The 20,243-nt window shown below is 58.3% G+C and overlaps 8 protein-coding genes across 8 annotated transcripts; 3 read left to right on the top strand and 5 right to left on the bottom strand.

Annotated features, from left to right (window-relative positions):
- The first annotated feature begins 109 nt into the window (after positions 1–109).
- Positions 110–2,662, top strand: C7974DRAFT_346017 (uncharacterized protein). The gene has a single exon (XM_046139372.1). It carries the CDS (start codon positions 548–550, stop codon positions 2,459–2,461), a length of 1,914 nt encoding a protein of 637 aa, XP_045991311.1. The 5' UTR covers positions 110–547; the 3' UTR covers positions 2,462–2,662.
- Position 2,663: 1 nt separating this feature from the next.
- On the bottom strand, positions 2,664–3,583 carry C7974DRAFT_428944 (uncharacterized protein; the record flags this gene model as incomplete). Its single annotated transcript, XM_046144621.1, has 2 exons — positions 2,664–3,163; positions 3,266–3,583. 2 exons carry the CDS (start codon positions 3,581–3,583, stop codon positions 2,711–2,713), a joined length of 771 nt encoding a protein of 256 aa, XP_045991310.1. The 3' UTR covers positions 2,664–2,710.
- A 392-nt stretch (positions 3,584–3,975) lies between these two features.
- Positions 3,976–7,141, top strand: C7974DRAFT_77901 (uncharacterized protein). The gene is made up of 4 exons (XM_046147263.1): positions 3,976–4,433; positions 4,540–4,922; positions 4,967–5,530; positions 5,574–7,141. Exons 1-4 carry the CDS (start codon positions 4,367–4,369, stop codon positions 7,020–7,022), a joined length of 2,463 nt encoding a protein of 820 aa, XP_045991309.1. The 5' UTR covers positions 3,976–4,366; the 3' UTR covers positions 7,023–7,141.
- C7974DRAFT_77890 (structural constituent of cytoskeleton) lies at positions 7,142–8,487 on the bottom strand. Its single transcript, XM_046147262.1, has one exon. It carries the CDS (start codon positions 8,353–8,355, stop codon positions 7,261–7,263), a length of 1,095 nt encoding a protein of 364 aa, XP_045991308.1. The 5' UTR covers positions 8,356–8,487; the 3' UTR covers positions 7,142–7,260.
- A 45-nt stretch (positions 8,488–8,532) lies between these two features.
- Positions 8,533–9,542, top strand: C7974DRAFT_405569 (IGR protein motif-domain-containing protein). Its single transcript, XM_046143059.1, has one exon. It carries the CDS (start codon positions 8,564–8,566, stop codon positions 9,287–9,289), a length of 726 nt encoding a protein of 241 aa, XP_045991307.1. The 5' UTR covers positions 8,533–8,563; the 3' UTR covers positions 9,290–9,542.
- Positions 9,543–9,641: 99 nt separating this feature from the next.
- C7974DRAFT_476319 (uncharacterized protein) lies at positions 9,642–12,310 on the bottom strand (the record flags this gene model as incomplete). The annotated part of the gene is made up of 1 exon (XM_046146680.1): positions 9,642–12,310. Exon 1 carries the CDS (start codon positions 11,958–11,960, stop codon positions 9,642–9,644), a length of 2,319 nt encoding a protein of 772 aa, XP_045991306.1. The 5' UTR covers positions 11,961–12,310.
- Positions 12,278–13,243, bottom strand: C7974DRAFT_77877 (uncharacterized protein). The gene has a single exon (XM_046147261.1). It carries the CDS (start codon positions 13,048–13,050, stop codon positions 12,454–12,456), a length of 597 nt encoding a protein of 198 aa, XP_045991305.1. The 5' UTR covers positions 13,051–13,243; the 3' UTR covers positions 12,278–12,453.
- Positions 13,244–17,738: 4,495 nt separating this feature from the next.
- Positions 17,739–20,006, bottom strand: C7974DRAFT_405564 (UPF0075 domain protein). The gene is made up of 2 exons (XM_046143058.1): positions 19,606–20,006; positions 17,739–19,346 (listed from the first exon to the last, which is right to left on the bottom strand). Exons 1-2 carry the CDS (start codon positions 19,669–19,671, stop codon positions 18,105–18,107), a joined length of 1,308 nt encoding a protein of 435 aa, XP_045991304.1. The 5' UTR covers positions 19,672–20,006; the 3' UTR covers positions 17,739–18,104.
- Positions 20,007–20,243: the final 237 nt, after the last annotated feature.

Below are 20,243 nucleotides of genomic sequence, written 5' to 3'. Positions count from 1 at the left end.
ATGCTTGTCTCAAGCGATACTGTGCGTAGTCGCGCGGAGTTTCTCAGGTACTCATCGACGGAGGTGTAACCTTGGACCTCTGCCTCTGACCTGCAGTCATATGCAATTTTCCTTACTTAGAATGACACTCAGATGGTGCCATGAAAAAGACTCATCGACTCTTTCTCCGCACAACAAAGGCGCATAACCGTGACCTAGATTTCTACACGTCACGTGAATCATTTGGCACTACCTATCTCCGTAGTTTCCTCAAGGTGTCGTGCATCAAGAAACGATCAGTACACCGTAACTCATCGCCACGGATCGCAGAATTAGTGCTCGTTTGAGACCAACCTCACACAGCAGTTTCATGAATCAGCAGCGAGCCACTCCGTTCCCGACACAAGCGGCTCCGCGCCGGCTCGGCAGAGTGGATCCCGTCCACGCAACCCCAGACGACGATGACATCCGCCACGCCCGCCACCGACTAGCCCTCAATGCCCTCACTCACCTCCCGCGCTCACCCACCATGACAAGCCACCCATCCTAACTCCCGGCGAACGCGACCATGGCCAAATCCCCCGCCACGGCGTCCACCGCGCCCGTCGACCTCGAGCCCGGCCTCGCCCCCAGCGGCTCGTCCTCAGCCGCCCCCGGAACGCCGAAACCCGTAACTCCGCGCACGAGCCTGGACTTCGAGGACCGCGCGCGCGCGCCGCGGCGCCCGCGGGCAGCCAGGGCGTGGTCGAGCGTCGAGAAGCGATTGCCCACGCCTGCTGTGCGCTGGGGCCGCAACGGACTACGCTGGATCCGCGGCCCCGCGGCGCCGGCGCCGCACCGCATTACGCCGGTGTGCGAGCGCGCGCAGACGCTGCCTGCGCGGGTGCTCGCGCGGATTCCACAGCCGCTGCGCGCGTGCGTGTTCGGCGCGGTCTTCGTGTTATGGGCCGTGCTGTTCGCGGTGCGCATCAGCGCGTTCGGGCTGCCGGGGGACGTGGCAGGGTTCGGGGCGCCGGTGCGGTTGGGCTGCGCGGCGCAGCTGTGGCCGAGCGCGCAGAGCTGCGGGGTCGATGGGCGCAATTGCTTGCCGTTTGAGGACTCGGCGTTTGCGTTCAATTGCCCTGCGGGGTGTGCGGGGACGCAGGTGTTGAATCCGCGCGCGGTGGGGAATGTGTCGGTTGTGTATCGGTCGCTTGTTGTGGGGGGTGCGGAGGACGAGGCTGGCGATGCGGTGTATCGGGGCGATTCGTTTGTGTGTGCTGCGGCTATCCAGGCGGGTGTGATTGGGAACGGGAGGGGTGGGTGCGGAGTTGTGTCTTTGGTGGGCGAGAGGGATGGCTTTGGGGCTGTGGACAGGAATGGCATATCGAGTGTGGGCTTTGACTCCAGCTTCCCTCTGTCGTTTAGCTTCAACCAGACGGCGCAGGTGGTGAGTGCTGCGGCGAAGTGCCGAGATCCGCGGTGGGACTTGCTCATCCTGTCGACCATCTTCACGGCAGCGTTTGCTCTGTTCACGTCTAGCCCTGCGACCTTCTTCGTCCCGATCTTCGTCATCATCTTCTTCCAGATCGCCATGGCCTCCGACCCGCCGACGTACGCGAACTACGCCTCCCTGGCTTCCACAACACTGGGCCGCTTCCTCCCAGCAGCATTCGTAATGGCGTTCATGTACCGTTACAGCATCCGCAAGACCCTTACTAACTGCAAAGCGCACGTGGAGAAGACAATCCTATGGGTCGGCGGGTGCTGGGTGGGCGCGCTGGGCAACTACACATTCGAGCGCATCCCGATCCAGCGGCTGACACCGCACGACCTGCAGCAGCAGCCCGGCGCCATCACCGCGCTAATCATCATCGTGCTCGTCCTCTTCGCCGTCGTCCTCTACCAAGCGTGGTGCTTCCGCACCGAAGGCCGCCTGCCCCGCATGCTGGGCCTGTACGCCCTCCTCGGCACCGGCCTGCTGCTCTGCCTCGCCCTCCCGCGCCTCAGCCTGCGCATCCACCACTACATCCTCGCCCTGCTGCTGCTCCCGGGCACCTCGATGCAAACCCGCGCGTCGCTGCTGTGCCAGGGCCTCCTCGTCGGGCTGTTCATCAACGGCATCGCGCGCTGGGGCTTCGACCCAATCTTGCAAACCGCGGCCGCGCTGCGGGGCGACGCACAGCTGGGCTCGGGCATCCCCTCGGTCACGGCCGCGGTCAGCGGGGCGAACATCACGTTCGCGTGGGCGTCGGTGCTGCGCGGCTACGACGGCGTCAGCGTCCTCGTGAACGACGTCGAGCGCTACCGGGGCGTGCATGCGGGCGGCGCGGGCAATTTCACGTGGACGCGGCGTGCACAACAGGGCCCCGAGTACTTCCGCTTCGGTTTTGTGAACTACCTGCCGTTTGGCGGGGTGTCGTATAGCGATTTCACGCGCGCGGGCGTCTGGTGGCCGAATGGCACGTGGGGCGGTCCGGCGCCGGGGCGGACGCTGTACTGAGTGAGCAGTTGTTTGTTTGTTGTTCGTGGATATATGCCTAATCGATACATTTCCGCCGTGACGCGAGTTATACCATACCATACAGTCATGCAGCCATACAGTCATATAGTCTTCCGTCCAAAACGCCTCCGAAATACCAGCCCAACGCTCTCAAAATGCCAGTCAGACGCTCCCCGATGCAAACCCACGATCCCCCGTTTTACAGTAGTTATCCCACCCCGTCCCCCCATCTCCATCACGCCTCACGCCTCACGCCTCACTCCCCCCCAAACCCCCTATAGCCCTCCACACTCCGACCCAAATCCCCATCCCGCAAACCAACCCCACAACACCCATCCCCAGCAACACCCGCGCCTGCCCATCAAACGCCTCGCCGACCTCGACGCGCGCCACGCGGCGGATCTTCTTGTGCAGAAACCACCTGCTCCCGTCGGCTGCGGTATTATCCTCATTCAACGTGGAAGTGGAAGTGGACGTGGAAGTGGACGCAGACTGATACGGCGCGGATTGATACGGCGCGGCTTGATACGGCGCCGTCCCGCGCCATGCGTCGCGGAGCCGGGTTACATACGACGCCGCCGACGACGACGACGGGGAGGTGTGGGTGTGCGAGTGTGCGTGTGCGCGGCGTGCGCGGTCGCGCGCGGTGACGAGGAAGAGTGAGAGCAGGAAGGAGGTGAAGAGGAGGGGGGTGAGGATGAGCTTGTGCTGTTAGCTGGACAGTTGATATGGGTGGCTGGGTAGCTGGTATAGGTGTCTGGGGTCTGTGTGGGTGTGCAGGGAATCGGTTGTCGGGGTACGTACTCTTGTGAGCAGGGAGTCTGGTGTATCAGACGAATGGGAGGGTGAGCTTGGGGTGGGCGAGGGGAGGGGAGTTGCGGCGAGGGCGGCGAAGGAGGAGGATTGTTTTGAGGACTGTTTTGAGGACTGTTTTGAGGACTGTTTTGATTGGTTTGAGGATTGGTTTGAGAATTGCCTCGAGGATTGTTTCAAAGGCTGCTCCGAGGATTGTTTCGATTGTTTCGAGAATTGCTCTGAGGACTGCTCTGAGGACTGCTTTGAGGGGTGTTTTCGGCGAGCACGGGGTGATGGCGGCGGGCTGAGGGGGAATTGCGTGGCCATCTTGGGTGTGGTGTTGGTACAGCAATTCTACACACTACGAGGACGGCCTCTCCTCCAGGCCATGACGACGCCGTTGTTTGCGGTCGTTTGCGGGCCCACCGGAATGACGTTGGTTGCGTGCGTACCGTAGGGCTGGCTGCTAGCCCTGCGCCGATCCCAGGACCCTCCCTACGCCCTCAGGTTCCAGACGCGTCAACCCCAAGGTGCTTCCTGAACACCGCGGGGTTAAGCAGCTGGGCAGCAATCTCTCGGCGCTTCGGAGCCTCCGGTTTATCCGCAATCTCCACGATGGTCCGACTCTGCCCATAAGCACAGCCTCGCCTCGCACCGCGCGCACGCCCATTGGGCCTTGGCCTTGCAGCCCGCACCCAAAGCGGCACGCAACTGCACCGACTTCTGGCAAGCACATGAACGCGTTTAATGGGTGCCTAGAGCCAGGGGATGCGACTGATATATGAGTAAGCCCTCAGGCACGCACGTCTGCCACCGGAGCTTTCTTGCGGCAGCCAGCGGATCCAAATCTTCGTGCTTAGCTAAGACGCGGACGAACCCTCGTCCGACCCTCTTGGATTCCCTCTGATTCCACCATCCTCACCGCAGAGCCTGCTGTCTGCGATTCCAGCAATCGAGTATTTCCCACGCATCTACCATCCTGAGCAGACGCGCAGGAATCATCTTTCGCCTGTGATCGTGAACTTATAGGGTTGCGGACGCAGCCAGGGCGCCCCGGATCAGCCGGACGAAACTTGCAGGACCACAGCACAGAACCCACCCACCATCGAGATGCCCAAGGAAGAGTCGCTGCCGACGCGGAAGAAGATGCGGAAGGGCACGCACAGTTGCTTCGAATGTACGTTCGTCCGGTCTTCGCTTTGCAGTCGTTCGCCGTGTCCTTCACCCTCACATACATATTATCAATCAATTGCTTTCCACTCGTGCATCCTGACGTGCCCCAGGTCGCCGCCGCAAGATCCGCTGCATCTTCCAGTCCGACAATCCCGATGTGTGTTCCGAGTGCTTTGCTCGAGGCAGCAGGTGCGTCGACCAGGAGAATGCCAATCCAGAGGTCATTGTCGACCACAGGAAGAACCTGCGTGAACGCGTGTCGCGTCTTGAAGCGCTAGTTGATTCGCTGCTCGAGGACAAGACAGTCAAGTCCGAGAGCCCCAGCCAGAGCCAGGCGGAGACGACGTCGCCAAGGAATGTATACACCAAAGACCCCTTCCCGCCCACACCGCTGTCGTCGGAAGCCTCGTCGAATATCCTAAGGGAAAGCCAGCGAGTGCCGTCTGTCAGTGCACGCCACCACATTCCCATTCTGTCCGTCCTTGAGGATGCAGTAAGTCTCCACTTTCCATCACGTTTCGCGTGCTCACACCACAGCTCAACGACGCCGAGGAGAAGATCAAGGCCCGCATGGGCCCGCAGCACAAGAGGTTCCCGGCCTCAGAGAGCGGGACTGACGACCGGTACACGGTCGTCAACAAGCACCCCGACGACCTGACCAGCGCCGAGGTGCCCGCGCTGTCGGCGAAGCGGGAACGAGTCAAGCAGGGCCTCCTCGCCATGCTGCCGTCGTATGACCAGCTCACCAAGATCCTAAACAGCAACAGCGAGTGGTGGCTGACGTGGAGGCGCAAGTGCAGCGGTACGTCTAGCCCGGAGCAGTCGCTTGCGCAGTTTGCCACGGAGGCCATTACCTCCAGCAATATCGGCGCCATCGGCACGGTGCTGCTTGCGGTTGGTATTTGTTCGTCGGCTGAGGATGACGACGTCGAGCGGTACATCGAGGCCGTCGACAGATGGGTGCTGTCAGACGATGAGTTTGCTGCCACCCTCGAGGGTATGGAGTGTCTGCTGTTGAAGTCGAAGTGGTTCGCCGACATTGGCCAGCCACGTCGGGCTTGGATATGCCACCGCAAGGGGTTGATGTATGCCCAGCTCATGGTATGTCGACGTTTCTATCTATCTATCACAGCTAACATCCCAGGGTCTCCACCGCAAGCGTACTTCCTCAGTCGCTCACGAGAGTATCTGGTGGGGCATGTACCACGGCGACCGCTTTCTGTCGCTGCTCCTGGGCCTCCCCTACGGCATCAGCGACCTGCACTGCGACCTGACCGTCCCGGACTTCGGCGGCGAATATATGCACCCACTCGTCTTCGTAACCCACGTGTCCAAGCTCGCCGGCCGCGTCATCGACCGCAACCAGGGCGTGGCCGAGCAGTCCTTCGCCTGGGCCCTGCAACTCGACCAGGAGCTCGAAGACCTGTGGAAGAAGCTCGACCCCACCTGGCTCGACTTCTCCGAGCTCCTCGCGTCGCCCGAGTCCAACGCCGCTGAGCTGCGCGAGCGCATCATGGCCCAGATGATGTACCACCAGATCCGCGTCTACCTGCACCTCCCCTTCATGCTCAAGTCCACCACCAACTCGCGCTTCACCTACTCCCGCACCGCCTGCCTCGCCGGCTCGCGCGAGGTCCTGCGCCTGTACCAGGCGCTGCGCACCGGCGCCGTGCAGCCGCTGTACGAATGCAAAGCCGTGGACTTCATCGGCTTCACCAGCGCGACGTTGATCCAAATCGGCCTCTTCAACTTCACGCCCGCGAGCGGCGCCTCCGCCGCCAAGCTGCAGGAAATCGAAGCCGACGTAAGGTTAATCGAGATAAGCATCGACATCTTCCGCCGCGCGTCGAGCGAAAAAGGCGGCAAAGTAGCCCTCCAGTCCGCCCAGGTGCTCGAGAAAATGCAGGCCAAGTTCCGCGCGGGCGCGCACGCACAGGCCGGACCCTGCTGCGACCCGGCCGCCGACGACGACATGGTGATCCCGTACTTCGGCACCATCTCGATCCGGCGCGGGGGCCAGGCGGTGTCGCCGCCCGCACCACCCGGGCGGTCGCCAGGCGCCCCCGGGTTCTCGCCGGGCCCGTCGGTCAGGAGCGCGAGTTCCGGGGCGGGCGTGCCGCTGTACACGCCGACGAGCGAGAAGAGCGGGTTCGCCGGGTCGGTGTTCTCGCACCCTGCTGCTCTCTCGCTGACGCCCAAGTCGAGTGTGAGTGCGGCCGGGAGCGGGTTCGCGCTCGACCCGAGTCCGTTTGTGGCGTACGACGGGTTCTACAACTTCTCGACGCTGGACGACGGGCAGACACCCTCTGGTAGCACCGCCGGAGGGAATGTAGGCGGTCGTGTAGGTGCGGCCAACGCGCCCGGCAACGGCGGCGGCCTCGCGGTCAAAGACGACTCGATGTCCGCCTTCCCGCTGCCCACCAACAACTTCTCCTGGCAGAACATGCCCATGGACATCGACCAGGACTGGAGCTGGTTTCTGAACGACAGCCAGACGCAGGGCGTGGGTGTCGGTGTTGGCGCGGGTGCTGGGGGCGCGTTCCAGGGCGCGCAGTTGGATGCGTTTGGGAACGGGTTTAGTGGGTTTGGGTAGGCTTTTGCAGTGAAGAAGAGAGCGGGGGTGGAAGGGGGGATGGGGAGATGGGTGTATGATAGGTATGACATGGGGGCGCGTGTTTCTGTTCGATATCCGGCGGTCACTCCACTTTCGCTGCGGGATGCGTGCGGGTCGGTTGTTTTATTTCTATGTTTCTAGATGGCGGCGGCCGGCTAACGGCTGAGCGCCGCCGACCTCAACCAGCGATGGATACTACTACTACTACCACACTACACTACACGTTCCAAATCACCACGCGCCCGTCGACGCCGCTGGAGCTGATCTTGCTCACGCGGCCGTCGGCCTCGGCGTAGCTGCGGATGGTGCTGATGGTGTTCTGGTGCACGGTCTTGAGCTTGGTGTCGTCGGCGCTGGTCTTGCCCTTGAGGTCCATCTGGCGGAACATGTTGAAGGCGCTCTCGTCGCGGGCCTCGGCGAGTCCGGGGCGGCCCTTGCTCTCGAGCGAGCCGGCGAGCGCCCAGCCGGCCTCGCTGCCCTGCAGGCGGTAGGCCTCGCAGTTGTAGCCCGCGGCGATGATCTCGTCCTCGGCGCTCCACACCAGCGACACGAACGGCAGCACCTGGGTCGCGATGCTGACGACGGCGGCGGGCGGCTGGTCCGGCGCCGACGGGTACACGACGGTCAGCGTGGAGTCGTGCGAGGCGAAGGCCAGGGCGTTGCCTGACGGCGAAAAGGCCACGCTGTGCACCCAGCCCGCGGTGTTGTTGAGGAACTCGCCGCACACGGTGTTGAAGGGGAGGCGCTCGCCCCAGGCGCTCGGCTCCGGGCGGGCGTCGACGCCCTTGACGAACGAGGACAGCACGCGGGCGTGGCCGTCGGTCGAGCCCGCGGCCAGCAGCACCGAGTTGGGGTGCCAGGCGACGGCGGTGACGGTGCTGCGGATGGGCTTCTTGATGTGCTTGGACACCCACCAGTTGTCCTCCTCCTCGAAGTAGCAGACGGGGATCAGGCGCGCGCCGGAGCCGACGGCGAACTTGGTCTCGGAGGGTGCCCAGCGCACGCACGTCGCGGCGCGGTTGATGCGCAGCAGCACGAGGGTCGGCTTCCAGCCGCCCGCCGACGGCTCCCACACGTAGGCGTTGCGGTCCTGCGAGCACGTGACGATCTTGCCGCTGTTGGGCGCAATGTCGACGCCCGTGACCGTCTTGTCGTGGCCCGTCAGCTCGTCCTGCAGCTTAAAGCCGGCGCCCGAGTGCGCGTACAGGTCGACGTTGTTGTCGCGGGCCACGGCGAGCGTCTGGCGGTCCGCCGAGAACGAGTGGTCCGCGATCGGGTGGTGGAACAGGTGGTGCACTTCGGGGGCGGCCATGGTGGAGGGTGATGCAATAGGAGACTCTCTACTACTGCGGGTGAGGTGGAAGCTCGGAGCTGCCTGGCGGGGCGGTGATGTCGTCGGCGGCCCCGCGCCCTGATTCGCCAATGCCACGCCCGCACGTGACGCCGAAACCTTCCTGGCCAAAAGTCCAGCGACACAACACCACACCCACGATTCCGCACCACCAACATCCACCGCCGCCATGATCCTCCGACGCCCGCTCGTCAGCGCCTCGGCCGCCGTCTCCCTCCCCCGGACGTGCGCGCGCCACCTCCAGCACTCGATCCCCATGCGGCCCATCCCCAAACCAACACCCTTCATCCCGGACGCCGCCTCCCTCCTGACCGCCATCGGCCGCGGCCTGAGCGCGCACGCGGGCAAGATCCCGTCGTGGGACGCGCTCTTCACGCTGACGTCGCCGCAACTCAAAGAACTGGGCGTGGAGCCCGCGCGGTCGCGGCGCTACCTACTACACTGGCGCGAGAAGTTCCGCAACGCCGAGTACGGCATCGGCGGCGACTGCGCACACGTGGCCGACGGCGTCGCCGAGCTGGCCGTCGTCGAGGCCCCCGTGCAGCCCAACCCCGCGCTCGGCAACACCGTGAGTCCGCGCTCGGCGGCGGCAACCGCCACGCGGAACCCCGCTACGCGCCGCGTGGTCGTCAATGTGCCTGCGGGCGGCGCCGCGAGCGCGGAGCTGCAGCCCGTTAGCGGGGTGCTGGTGCAGGGCGCGCGCACGATCAAGGGGAGCTATGTCGAGCCGATTAAGGGCGAGGGGATGCGCGCGCGCATCAGGCTGCAGGAGGGCATGTGGGAGGAGAGGCGCGGGCACAAGGTCGACGGTGGAGAGCGGCGGAGAGCCATGGTGCGCGCGAAGCGGCTGGCGGCGGAGAACAAGGAGAAGCGGGAGAAGGGTGAGAAGAGGTAGGGTGTACCCTACAGGATGTATTGAATTGATTGGAATTGTACTATTGGAATTGTACTATATGTGCCTGAGGCACGGAGCGCCGTCGAGTCTGGTATTGGTGATCAACGCGATGCGTGGAGGGTCAACAGAGTAACGCAGACTATCCATTCTCCATCGCGAGTCCCGTCCTATCCCGAGTCTCCCGCCCAAAAGAGCCAGCACCACATCCCTACCGGTTCCACATTCGCACCTCCTCACCTCTTCAAACCACCTTACCTCCTTCCTTCTCCTCTTCCCCCCTCTCTTTGTCTCTGTCCTTCTGTCTGTCTTCCTCTCTCCCCCCTCTCTCCGTCCCCCTCTCATCCCCCCCTCTCTACACCACCCTAACCCCAACAAACTCCATAACCCCCCCCACCCCGCCACTCAACAACAACCTCACATCCACCCTAACCAACGCACACCCACCCCCCAGAAATACCACTTCCACGGCATATCCCTCGCTCGTGCGCAGTGCGTGGGGCCGGAAAGATGCGTACGCCGGGAGTGCGAAGGCCACGGTCGCTGCGGGGACGGGGGCGAAGGGGAAGGGGGAGAGGGTGAAGGGGAGGGAGCGGGGCGGGATGTGGAGGGCTGCGGTGTACGACGTGTCTGCGGCGGCAGCGGCATTCGAGGAGGTAGCGGCAGTCTCAGCCTCTGCATCCAACGAAGACCAAACCCTCAACTCCCGTCCCCCGGCCCCATACCGATCCACATGCTCCCTGCCATACGCCGCGCAGTACAGCCGCCACACGCCCTCGACGGGGCCGCGCGGCACGGGGACGCGGGCTGTGAGCGCGGCGGCGAGGAAGGATTCTGCGGTGGCGACGTGGGCGTGTGCGGATGCGATGGCTGCTGCTGCGTCTGGTGGGGGGTGTGTGGGTGTGTCTGCGGCGGTGGCGGAGGCGGAGGGTGTGTCTGCGGTCTCGCCGGGCACTTTGGAGGTCTTAGATACCATCGAGGCCGTCGAGGTCGTCGGGGTCTTAGACGTCTTATAAGCCTTAGCAGCCTTAGGAGTCTCAGCACCCTTAGAGCCCGCAGAGCCCGCATCACACGACGCGTCCTCAGCAAGCTGCCTCCGCATCCGCAGCACCGTCTCGCGCTTCGCATTGCAGCCGCTCGCTTTCTGGCCCAGACAGGGCAGGGGCCCGCGCTCGGCGGCGGCGGCGCGCCAGCTCTGCAGGGCGGCGAGGTGCGTGCGTTCGGCGGCGAAGTCGACGGTGGACTGGAGGGCGGCGTAGTGTTTGATGAAGGAGCTGTTTGCGGATGAATTATCGAGGGTTGCGTGGGGAGTGTGCTGGGCTGGCTTCTCCTTCTCCTTCTCCATCTGCTGTGCGTTGTCCTTCTGCTCCTTCTTTTTGGCTTTGAGCTTGTTCTTCTGCTTCTTCTTCTCGCTCTTCTTCTTCGCTTTCGCGCTCTTCGTGTCGTCCGTCTGCCCCACCGTCTCGCCAGACACCACAAACGGATTCCCCGCCGCCTTCCTGCCCGCGCGCGCAAACATCTCTTTGATGCTCGGCGTCGTGCCGCCCGATGTCGTCGAGCCCGCTGCCGACGCTGCGCGCGACCGCGGCTTGAGTCTGGGCTTGGGCATGTCGCTGAGCGGCTGCGTGGTGGTCGTGTACTGGAGCAGGTTCGACGAGGTCAGGGACACGCGGCCGTCGGGGTTGAGCTCGAGCTTGTGGTTCTTGTACAGGGCTGGCGGGGCCGATGAAGGGACGTCCGCCACGAGGGGGGTTGGGGGCGACGGGTCTGCGACGCGCGAGCTCGTGTGGGTTTTTGACTTCGCGTCGGTGAGCTTGAAGGGAATGGGGGAGTCGGGGAGGTGGACTGGGGTCTTGGGGAGTTGCGAGAGGGGGGTCTCGAGGATGAGGAGGCGGGAGTCTCGGCGGCCGATTCTGTTGGCGTTGGCGGAGTGGGAGAAGGCGTTCTCGGGGAGGGGCACTGGGGTCTTTCGCGGGAGCGAAGAGAAGACTGCAGCTGGGATGTCGGAAGGCGGGAGAGCCTGGATTGCCCCAGCACTCTGTCGTCTCGCCTTCTTCTCCTTCCTTGTTTGTCGGTCGATGGAACGCGTCTCTTTCGCCATGCGGTCGAAGTCAATGGTGTCGTTGCTCTTGCGGCTCGTCTTGTCCTTCTTGGACTTCTTCTTGGATGGCCCTTCGGTGTGTTCAGCTACGGCGCTTGGACTGCTGAAGACCTTGCGAGCCGCCTGGACTGATGACTGGACGTTTCGGAGCATGTCGGCGCCAACAGCGCTCAGCGAGTTTGGCAGCACTGGAGCGAAGGCGTGGTCTTCACTCGCACGCTTGCGCTTTTTGTCAGACTGAGGAGCATCTTTCTCCCAAGACTTCTTCTCTTTCTTGCCCTTGGTGCTGGACGTAGCTGGGACGATCTTGATCAGCGGGGTGGAAGATTGTGGCGTGCGACTGCTCAGTTGCTCGTCGCCCGCAGAAATGGATTGCTTCTTCTTCTTGACTTTCCGCTCTTGCGGCGTAGCTTCACCTTTTTCGTCCTTCACCACCTGCACCCGATTCTGCGAAGCTTTGGCTTCCTCAGCTGCGAAATCCATACTGTTGAAAGTAGGACGCGGGGTCAGCTTTGCGGCGTGTATGTGGTGGCTCGGCATTGAATAGAGACCAGTGCGCTTGTTGAGCGACATGGTGAGGTCAGCTCGAGTGAACAGGAACCGAAACTTCTCAGTACTAAATGAGGTTGCCAAAACCTGGCTGCTAGCTGCTGCGAGAGCGAAGGAACTTCTATTTCGACTGTCTAGTGTTAGGAGTGTTTGTGAAGGGCTACAGCGGAGACATACCAAAGTACTATCTTAGTGGGCGATTGTTGGTGGGATGTGTTGGAGGTAGCGATGAGAAAGTTGGAGTTGCGAGGTGAGGCTAGATAAGACAAACAAACACCACGTGGCTGGCGAAGTCGGAGTGAAGGTGAAAATGAATCGTCGGCGTCGTTCACCGCTATTCGCCGTTTGTGTTACGTTGGAAAATCAACACCTGCATTATCAGATCTAAACAAACAATTTGTACATGTCCCATGTTTCCTCGGATCGCATCCATGCAATGTCAAGCTCACATGGTGCACACTGCCGTCCACTCAGATGCCGTTTCCCGCAATCGCGTCGCAAGTTATTCCGTGAAACATCATGCGTAGCTTGTCGGCCGTCCTTTCTTCCCCTTCCCCATGTAGGCCAATAAATCGCGGTCTGACTCCAACTTCTTGTTCGCCATGACCAACGAATTATTCTCCTCATTCAGCCTCCGAATCTTCTCCTTCGCCTCCGCGAGCTCGGCCTCCACTTTCTCGAGCTTCCACTTTGGCACCGTCAACACCGGCTCCGGCTCCGTCTTCGGCGCCGACTGGCCCACGGGCTTGTCCTCCAGGAGGTCGACCATGCCCTGGATCAAAAAGTCCAGGTCGACGCCCCCAGCCAAGGCGTCGTCGAGGGCAGCCTTGAGCTCGTTCAGGAGCGCCGTCATCTTGGCAGGGACGCCCTTGGAGGATTCCAAGTTGGCTAGGCGGCGTCGGAGCTCGATCTCGAGTTGCCGAAGCTCCTTGTAGACCTTTTCGGGGGCGTCGGAGTCCTCGGCGCGCTTGTATGTGTTGGCTAAAAGCCGGTACGTGATGTGGCAGTGCTTGTAGCCAGGACGGTCGGTGGTGTCCGGCGGCAGATACTGCTGGACCTCGCTGATGATGGCGCCGATGGTGGCGTGTCCACGGCGAACTGAGACTGTGGTCATTGTTGCGGATGATGGAGGAAGCAGTTTGCTAGGTGAAGTTGGGGTTGGAGTATGTTGCAGGTGCGGGCGAGGCCAATATATTGGTGAAGGCGCAACGAAGACGGGAGGAAGGAGTTTGCAAAGCGGATATGTGTTGGAGTTTGTGGCAGGTGCGGTCGATGTATTGGTGAAGGCGTAATATGAGACGGGAAGTATCCAGCTTGTAATATTCAACTTTAATATTGAACTTGATGTGATGGAAACGAATGTATGTTCTCCAGGTACATGATATTTATACTGATTGCTAAGATGGCCTGTAGTCTTATTCTACTAAGGCATGGTACGTGTGTGCATGAACCATCGTTCAAAGCCGAACCAAGACCTTCCCATCATCTTTGCTCCGTAGGTCAGGTAGTCTGCACATGAAGACAAGCACCAATAAATCGATGATTCGTGATGCGCTTGTAATGTCGGGAAAACGAGTGCAGGTAACTGAAGAGCACATGATTTCGTGCACCATCATGTGTCGATATGCTCGCAGGCTTCGTGTGAAGTCGGCATTGTGTGAAGGTGGCATCGTGTGCAGTCGCTGTAGTGAGGGATATGTTATCTTTTTGTGGGCCGGTTACAGTCCGTGCGCACCCAACGAGCCAGTTCAGTCAGCGAGCCACCCCAACAAGATCAGACGACAAAAAAGATGAGGTTATTGAGCCACCCACAATAGCTATTATCGTGAGATATTTTGGTGTATTGATATATTAACGCTACTAAAGCGTTTGCACTACTTGTATCTCGCTGGCGTCTTAAGTTGGCGCTCTCGCAAGCCAAATCTGGGTGGGGAGGGCGCCCAAGGCGGACTGGCAACCACCCTACTTAATGGAGCAACAACACGACGACGCTTTATTGGTTTTTTTGCTGGTTTGTGTGAGGCTTCTCGCTTATGCTTATTTACTGTATCGCGACTTTTTTAAGCAGTTGCAGCTTGTTGTTGCTGCTTTTTAAGTGCCCGTTCGGCAGCTTTCTCCTCACGCTGCCATAACTGCTCTACATCCTTAGCAATTTTGGCTTGTTATCGAGCCACCTTTGCAGCTTCTTGAGAGCGCTTTTTCTCAGCTGCTTCTGCTGCTTTTCTCTCTCTATCGCGAGCTTTTTGGAGTTGTAGCTCCGCAGCTTCGTCTAGTTCTGCGGCCTTGCGCGCGCGGAGGCTGGCAAGCTTCCTAGGACTATAGAATACAGCTCCGCCGTGCCAATCGTCGCCCTCTTGAGTAGTTAGTGTTGTTGATTTAGACGGTCAGGATCTCATAAGGTTGAGTTCAGCGCGTAGCTCCGCGTTTTGGAGGCGGAGAAGCTCATTGTTAACCTGCAGCGAGTGTAGGCCTTGGGACAGCCGTTTGGCTTCAAATTTGGCCTTGTCAGCCACCGCAGCGTCAACAATTTTGCGCAGTTGAGGCCAGGTATTGCCGTCGCCTTGCTCCCCAATTCCTGGCTCGTCATCTTGTTGTTGTGGTTGGTTGTTGAAGCGTTGAAGTACCGGGTCAGCGTCCATCAGCCATACGCCTGTAGCTTGGAAACTCTTCAATATAAGATCGTGAGTCATTGTAGAGCTCCAAGCCGGCCAAAAGTTGCTGTAGAAGTCGCGTTTAGTGATCTTCGAGATGCCTTGGGTCCGCTGGAGGCGCTGGGTAAGCTCCTCGGTGTAGTGCTTTAAAAGCAGCAAAAAGAGCACAACATCCAACAGCTGCAAACTGTGTGTAGAATGTGGTGGGTACACCATAACCATAATGCGTTTGGCTTCACAATACTCCAAAAAATCGGGCGTGAGGTGACTGGCGTGGCCGTCAAGGATCAGAAGGCGCCATTGCCGACGAGCTTTGGCTGCCGTGAAGCGTTCAAAGACCTGTTGAAGCCAGGCAAGTCCCAAATCATTATTTAACCATCCCGAAGCCGAGTGGAATACAAAGATTTGGTGTTGTTCGGCCAACAGGTCGTCAACCCAGCTTGATTGAACCCCGGAGATGCCCTGATAGATGAGAGCGGGCAGCAATGCCTCTCCAGAAGCGCATACGCAAGCCAGCAGCGTTACCCATTCTCTATTACCATCTCTCATCGCTGCGGTACGCTCCCCCGACTCATAAACTGCCTTAGAGAAGATCCTCTTCCTGCGGTGGGCGATGCCAACAAAGAAGCCCTTCTCATCCATATTGTACGTGTTGCGCTCTTCAATCTCATATTCTTGCATCTTAGAGTGCAGCAAGTTAAAGTACAACTCATATTTACGCTTGTTGTCAGCCAAGTAACGCTCACAATCCATACCAGTATCCCATTTAGAGATAAGCTCATTAGGATGACGGTGTCAAAACCGGGTAACCCAGCTATCCGAAACCTCATGCTGCGCAACCGCGCTGCCAAAATTCTTCAAAATACTCCTTATAGGTGGTACGCCATCTTTTGTTTGCCCTTTTACGAAGCTAATAAGCTCATCCTCTTGTTGTGGGTTAAGATTTCGTCAATGTTCGGCCGCCTCTGTGCCCCAGGGTTGTTGTGCGCCCCAGTGCCTCCGCAACAACGTCGTTCGATCAACTCCGAATATCTTTGCAACTTGGCAGTACGAGAATTTATCTCCAGCCTTACGCGATTCGATATATCCAATCGCTTCTTGAATCGGGTCCATGGTTGTGGAGTTATGACGCGTCGCAGTTGGGATGGTTCATGAGGTTGCGGGGCTTCAGGTGGCTCGTTGACTGAACTGGCTCGTTGGGTGCGCACGGACTGTAGCGAACCCCGCCCAAGGTACAGTACGGTAGGATAGATAGTAACGTAAGTGCATAGCGAGTGGACCGGCTAGGCGAGTGGACCGCCCCAACAAGCCATTAGGCACTCTGCAAGCAATTGCGCAACACCACAATGCTTTACTATAGCTAACAGTAGCAAATATTAATTGCTGACTTCTACTGCATCTTTCTCACACGTGCGCGAGTTGTGCCCTGCCTCACCGCAGCGCCTGCAGTGCCTTTTGTGCTGCTTGCCTGCACCTGTTCGAGCCCTACCCTCACGAGTTTCCCCCTCAAGCTGCGCCCCAACGTCGCGTTGGGCTATCAAATCCTCTGCCTGTTCCTTTGAGAGGTCTCCACCCTTCTGAATCCACTTTCTTTTGCGCGATTTGCGCTCAGAAGCAGCCCTGTTTGACGCTTCAAGCTGCAGCACTCGGGCGGCTAGTAACGTCTGTGAATGCAGTATCATTGCAGTGCCTTTTTGCAGCTAATCCATCATCTCAACTATAGGAGAAGGTGACGATCCTTGGTGCCTCTAAATACAATCGCGAAGCAACATTAATTGAGCCTCTATCTCATTAGCGTTGGTAGGTGTCTTAGGGTTCCATTGGGGCTCCCCTGTGAGAGGCGGTGTTGGCGTGCGACGCTTCACATCAAGCTTTAATAGCACTACCAATAGATCATTAGGCACTAAGCCAGTTGCTTTAAAGCTTGATATAATGTTTGCCTTTAAAAACGCCTTATCAAACACCTTCCTAAGGGTCGCGATGAAGGCTTTTTTGTCAATCCGGCCAATATGGTCCAGCGCCAAGACTCTAATCTCTTTGCTGTACGCCCGCTTTAGGGGGGCAAAACAACCCACATCAAGTGGTTGTAGGATGTAAGATGAGTGTGGAGGCATACATAGGGTAATAATCTTGCTCTCTGTGCAAAGATTTTGGAAAGTAAGCAACTTGTAGCTCTCGTAGCCGTCGATTATTAGCAGCACGTGGCTACCCACCCTCTGGCCCCGAATCTGCTCAACAAAGTGCCTTAACCAGGCTACTCCAATATCGTTAGTAGTCCAGCCGTTGTTACTGACCCCAATGCGCCATTAGGGCTTCAAATCAGGGTACCAGGACGCGTCGTGGTTCTTTGCTTTGAAGATAAGGTAGGGCGCAATTGCCCAGCCCATCGCGTTGACTGCAGCAATCAAAGTCACCCACTCACGGTCTCCCTGCTGGACCCCAATAGGTTAAGTACGTCTCTCAGATGCAGTAACTACTCTGACGCAATTTCCAACGCCCATAGTAAAGCCAGTCTCGTCAAAGTTGTAGGTATCTTCGTCCTAGATGCCGTACTTGGCCTTAACATTCCGTACTAGGTCAAACCAGGGCCCAATGACCCCTAGGTCGCTGCAGAGAACTCTCTGGCGATCCCTCTGTCGAGTTAATCGTGATTGGAGTCCAGGCTCGCGTTTGACAAAGTTTGAAGCCCATCAGGGGCCAACAGGCTCTGCATCGCGTGCAGCGCGCAATTAATTAGCCATATCTTCAACGCAATGGAGCGTTGAGGCAAGTCCTTGCTCGTCAAGCCTCCTTATATACTGCACAAGCGCCTTCTCTTCTATCTTATTAAGGGCTGATGATTTAGGCTGGGTATCGCGTGTTGACTGCCTCCCAGCGCGTCGCCAAAGGAGGGTTGTTTTTGACACCTGGTAGACAACAGCAGCGCGTCGCACGCTTAGTTCTTGGGGTTTCTTAATTGCTTAGAGTGCAAGCTTAATCCTGTCTTCTTTTAAGAGCGATTTGAGGTTATGTAGCTGATCCATTGAGGTTTGAAGGTTGGAGGGCCCAATGGCTTGTTGGGGCGGTCCACTCGCCTAGCCGGTCCACTCGCTATGCACTTACGTTAAGTAATGTTAGGCTAATTTTTTTTCAGAACTTTAAAACTAAAACCTTAAATTAAAGATAGTATATAGTATTAGAACTTCTATATGTCTATATACTACCTAGCGTAGAGCCTATTTCCTTAGGCTAAGTTTTATGTTCTAATTTTGTAAACCTCTCTCCCCCCTCTTAGATTTTAAGACAAATTTTGCTAAGTATACTAGTAGTAGGCTTTTCCTGTGTAACCCTTTTTGAGAACATATGTCATGTCGTAGCATTAGCCCCTCTCGACCATAGTTGCTACATCTGCTCTTCGTCTCGCTACTCCACGCTGCTGCTTGGGCTAGGTCCGATCTAACTACTTGACAGTAGATATGGGTGGCACATGGTATGTAACAGAGAAAGGTGGCGTTGGTGATTCTAGTGTAATGGACGCTCACCATTTATTGTCAAACAACTTGCCATCAACGTAATTGTTCATATCCTTGACAGGCGGTAGGTGGTCCCGGCCAGCACCGAACGCCATGCCTCGCCCCATTACGTTGCGGTAATTTGCGCCCGGTGACACCTTGCCAAGGGTATACTCGCGGCGGGTCTCAACGCGAGTGGGGACAGGGATGGAGCGCCCGATAATGGCCTCCATAGCCTGCCAGGCGAAAGTGATGCTCTCTTTGGCGCCTGCCGGTACACCGGCCTCATCTAGCATCATGATCCTGGTGTTGGGGAAGGCCTTCTGGATGAAATTGGTGATGTTCGGGTTGTAAGCGCCGCCGCCACACATGAAGAGCTCTTCGATCTCCAGGTCGGCTGGAGCGTAGCGTCGGTAGTGGTCTACAATGGCTTGGGCTGTGATACGAGTGACGGTAGCCACGACGTCGTCAGGGGACATGCCCAACTTCTCCGCTTTCTCGATCAGCTCGAAGGCAAGCGTATCCCGGAAGACCTCACGGCCAGTCGTCTTCGGCGGATCAAGACTAAAGTACTTGTGCTGCAGGAAATCATCGATGAGGGTCTGATTAATCGTACCGCGGGCGCCCATTTCTCCATCTCTGTCATACTCTTGCTCGCCATTAGTGTAGTGGCGTACAACGGCGTCAATGAAGACGTTGCCTGGGCCTGTATCGAAGTCGTATGTCTCAGAAACGCCGCCCTTGTTGTCTGGTGGAATGAAGCAAACATTTGCGATACCCCCTATATTCTGGCATGCTCGAAGTTTGGTGGGATGATGCAGGAGAAGAGCATCGAAGAACGCGATCAACGGTGCACCCTGACGACCCGCTGCTTGGTCTGAAACGCGGAAGTCCGTCACGGTGGTGATTCCAGTACGGGAAGCGATGAAGCAGCCCTCCGCCATTGTAAGCGCGGATCTAACCTGCCCAGGCTCAGGCATGGACAGCAGCCAAATCGTCTGGCCGTGAGAACCGATAGCGTCAATGGACGATACGTCCACGCTGTGCTTCTTGCAAAACTCATGTACCGCATCGGCAAAAGTCTCTCCGAGGATAACGTTGACTTCAGACAGACCGGATGCGGACGTGCGGTCGTGCAAAATGATATCCATTACCCGCTTCTTTATAGGTTGAGGAAGAGGAACCTCATCGTATTTTAGGAGCTCGAATTGCATAGGTGACTCGGGTGTCTCTTGGCGGAAGCGACACAGGGTGCAATCGATACCGTCCTATTATCGTCAGCGTGTCAAACCCCATGACGCAGGGAGTAGGCGACTGCTGGGACGTTTGGAGCCCCTGGAATATGCAAAAAGAGGCGCCGCTGGCACGGGAAAAGGCTGTAGTGAAGCTGAACAGTCGTTTTGAATGCAATTGCAGTAGTTCTCTCATCGTGTGCAAAACCCAGAGCCAACACAGACCCTGAATACGTCCCGCAGCTAAAACAACGATGGTGCTAGGGTAGATCGTCGATGAAAAGGCATTTCTCACCATAGATGTCCCAGAGTTCAGACCCAGGACTGTGAGGTCAAGGGGTTGGTTCCCTTGAGCAGTCATTGTGGAGAGTTTGTGAAAGAAGGCCACTGGGAACCAAAGACGATGTTTGAAAGCAAATGTCAAGCAGAATGCCTAGAACGGTACCCAGATATCAAGAAACAAGGAACGGAGCTGTTGTCGCGTGCGGTATCTTTATAATACAGGTGTGGAAACTTGCCATGTAACAACGGCAGTAGAACCGGTAAGTTATAGGACACGCAGGGCCCCCACCTTGGAGTGTAGATGAACAGCCACGCCACCCAAATAGCTGGATTGAACGGGGCACCATGAGCGTCTCGGTACTAACTATGCCAAGTCTCGGACCGGGGATAATTAAGTGAAAGACCAACTGAGGCAAAAGCAATCCGAGAAATGGCCGTGAGGATGGCAGAGCCAGAACATTCTGATTTCATCTGACTAAGCCGGCAAAGCGTCTAAGCGGCTATTGTTAAGTGGTAACACGGCTCTGATGTTCCGTAAACGGTACAGCGCGTTGAACCTCATCGAACATCTCCGGATCTTCCCCAGTTTTCACCGCATCGATACTACCTAGTTAGCTATCTGTGCTTTTCAGCGCTTTATCCCGGATTCGC

This window comes from Boeremia exigua (assembly GCF_020726555.1).
Source record: "Boeremia exigua strain MPI-SDFR-AT-0100 chromosome Unknown C7974scaffold_15, whole genome shotgun sequence".
Taxonomy (NCBI): domain Eukaryota; kingdom Fungi; phylum Ascomycota; class Dothideomycetes; order Pleosporales; family Didymellaceae; genus Boeremia; species Boeremia exigua.
This window is presented reverse-complemented; position numbering and strand designations above follow the sequence as displayed.

Coding starts and splice junctions, on each gene's coding strand:
- C7974DRAFT_346017 (XM_046139372.1), top strand. CDS start 548: ATGGCCAAATCCCCCGCCACGGCGTCCACCGCGCCCGTCGACCTCGAG.
- C7974DRAFT_77901 (XM_046147263.1), top strand. CDS start 4,367: ATGCCCAAGGAAGAGTCGCTGCCGACGCGGAAGAAGATGCGGAAGGGC. Junction 4,434..4,539: donor CACGCACAGTTGCTTCGAAT/GTACGTTCGTCC, acceptor GACGTGCCCCAG/GTCGCCGCCGCAAGATCCGC. Junction 4,923..4,966: donor TGTCCGTCCTTGAGGATGCA/GTAAGTCTCCAC, acceptor CTCACACCACAG/CTCAACGACGCCGAGGAGAA.
- C7974DRAFT_77890 (XM_046147262.1), bottom strand. CDS start 8,355: ATGGCCGCCCCCGAAGTGCACCACCTGTTCCACCACCCGATCGCGGAC.
- C7974DRAFT_405569 (XM_046143059.1), top strand. CDS start 8,564: ATGATCCTCCGACGCCCGCTCGTCAGCGCCTCGGCCGCCGTCTCCCTC.
- C7974DRAFT_77877 (XM_046147261.1), bottom strand. CDS start 13,050: ATGACCACAGTCTCAGTTCGCCGTGGACACGCCACCATCGGCGCCATC.
- C7974DRAFT_405564 (XM_046143058.1), bottom strand. CDS start 19,671: ATGACTGCTCAAGGGAACCAACCCCTTGACCTCACAGTCCTGGGTCTG. Junction 19,347..19,605: donor TGAACTCTGGGACATCTATG/GTGAGAAATGCC, acceptor TGACGATAATAG/GACGGTATCGATTGCACCCT.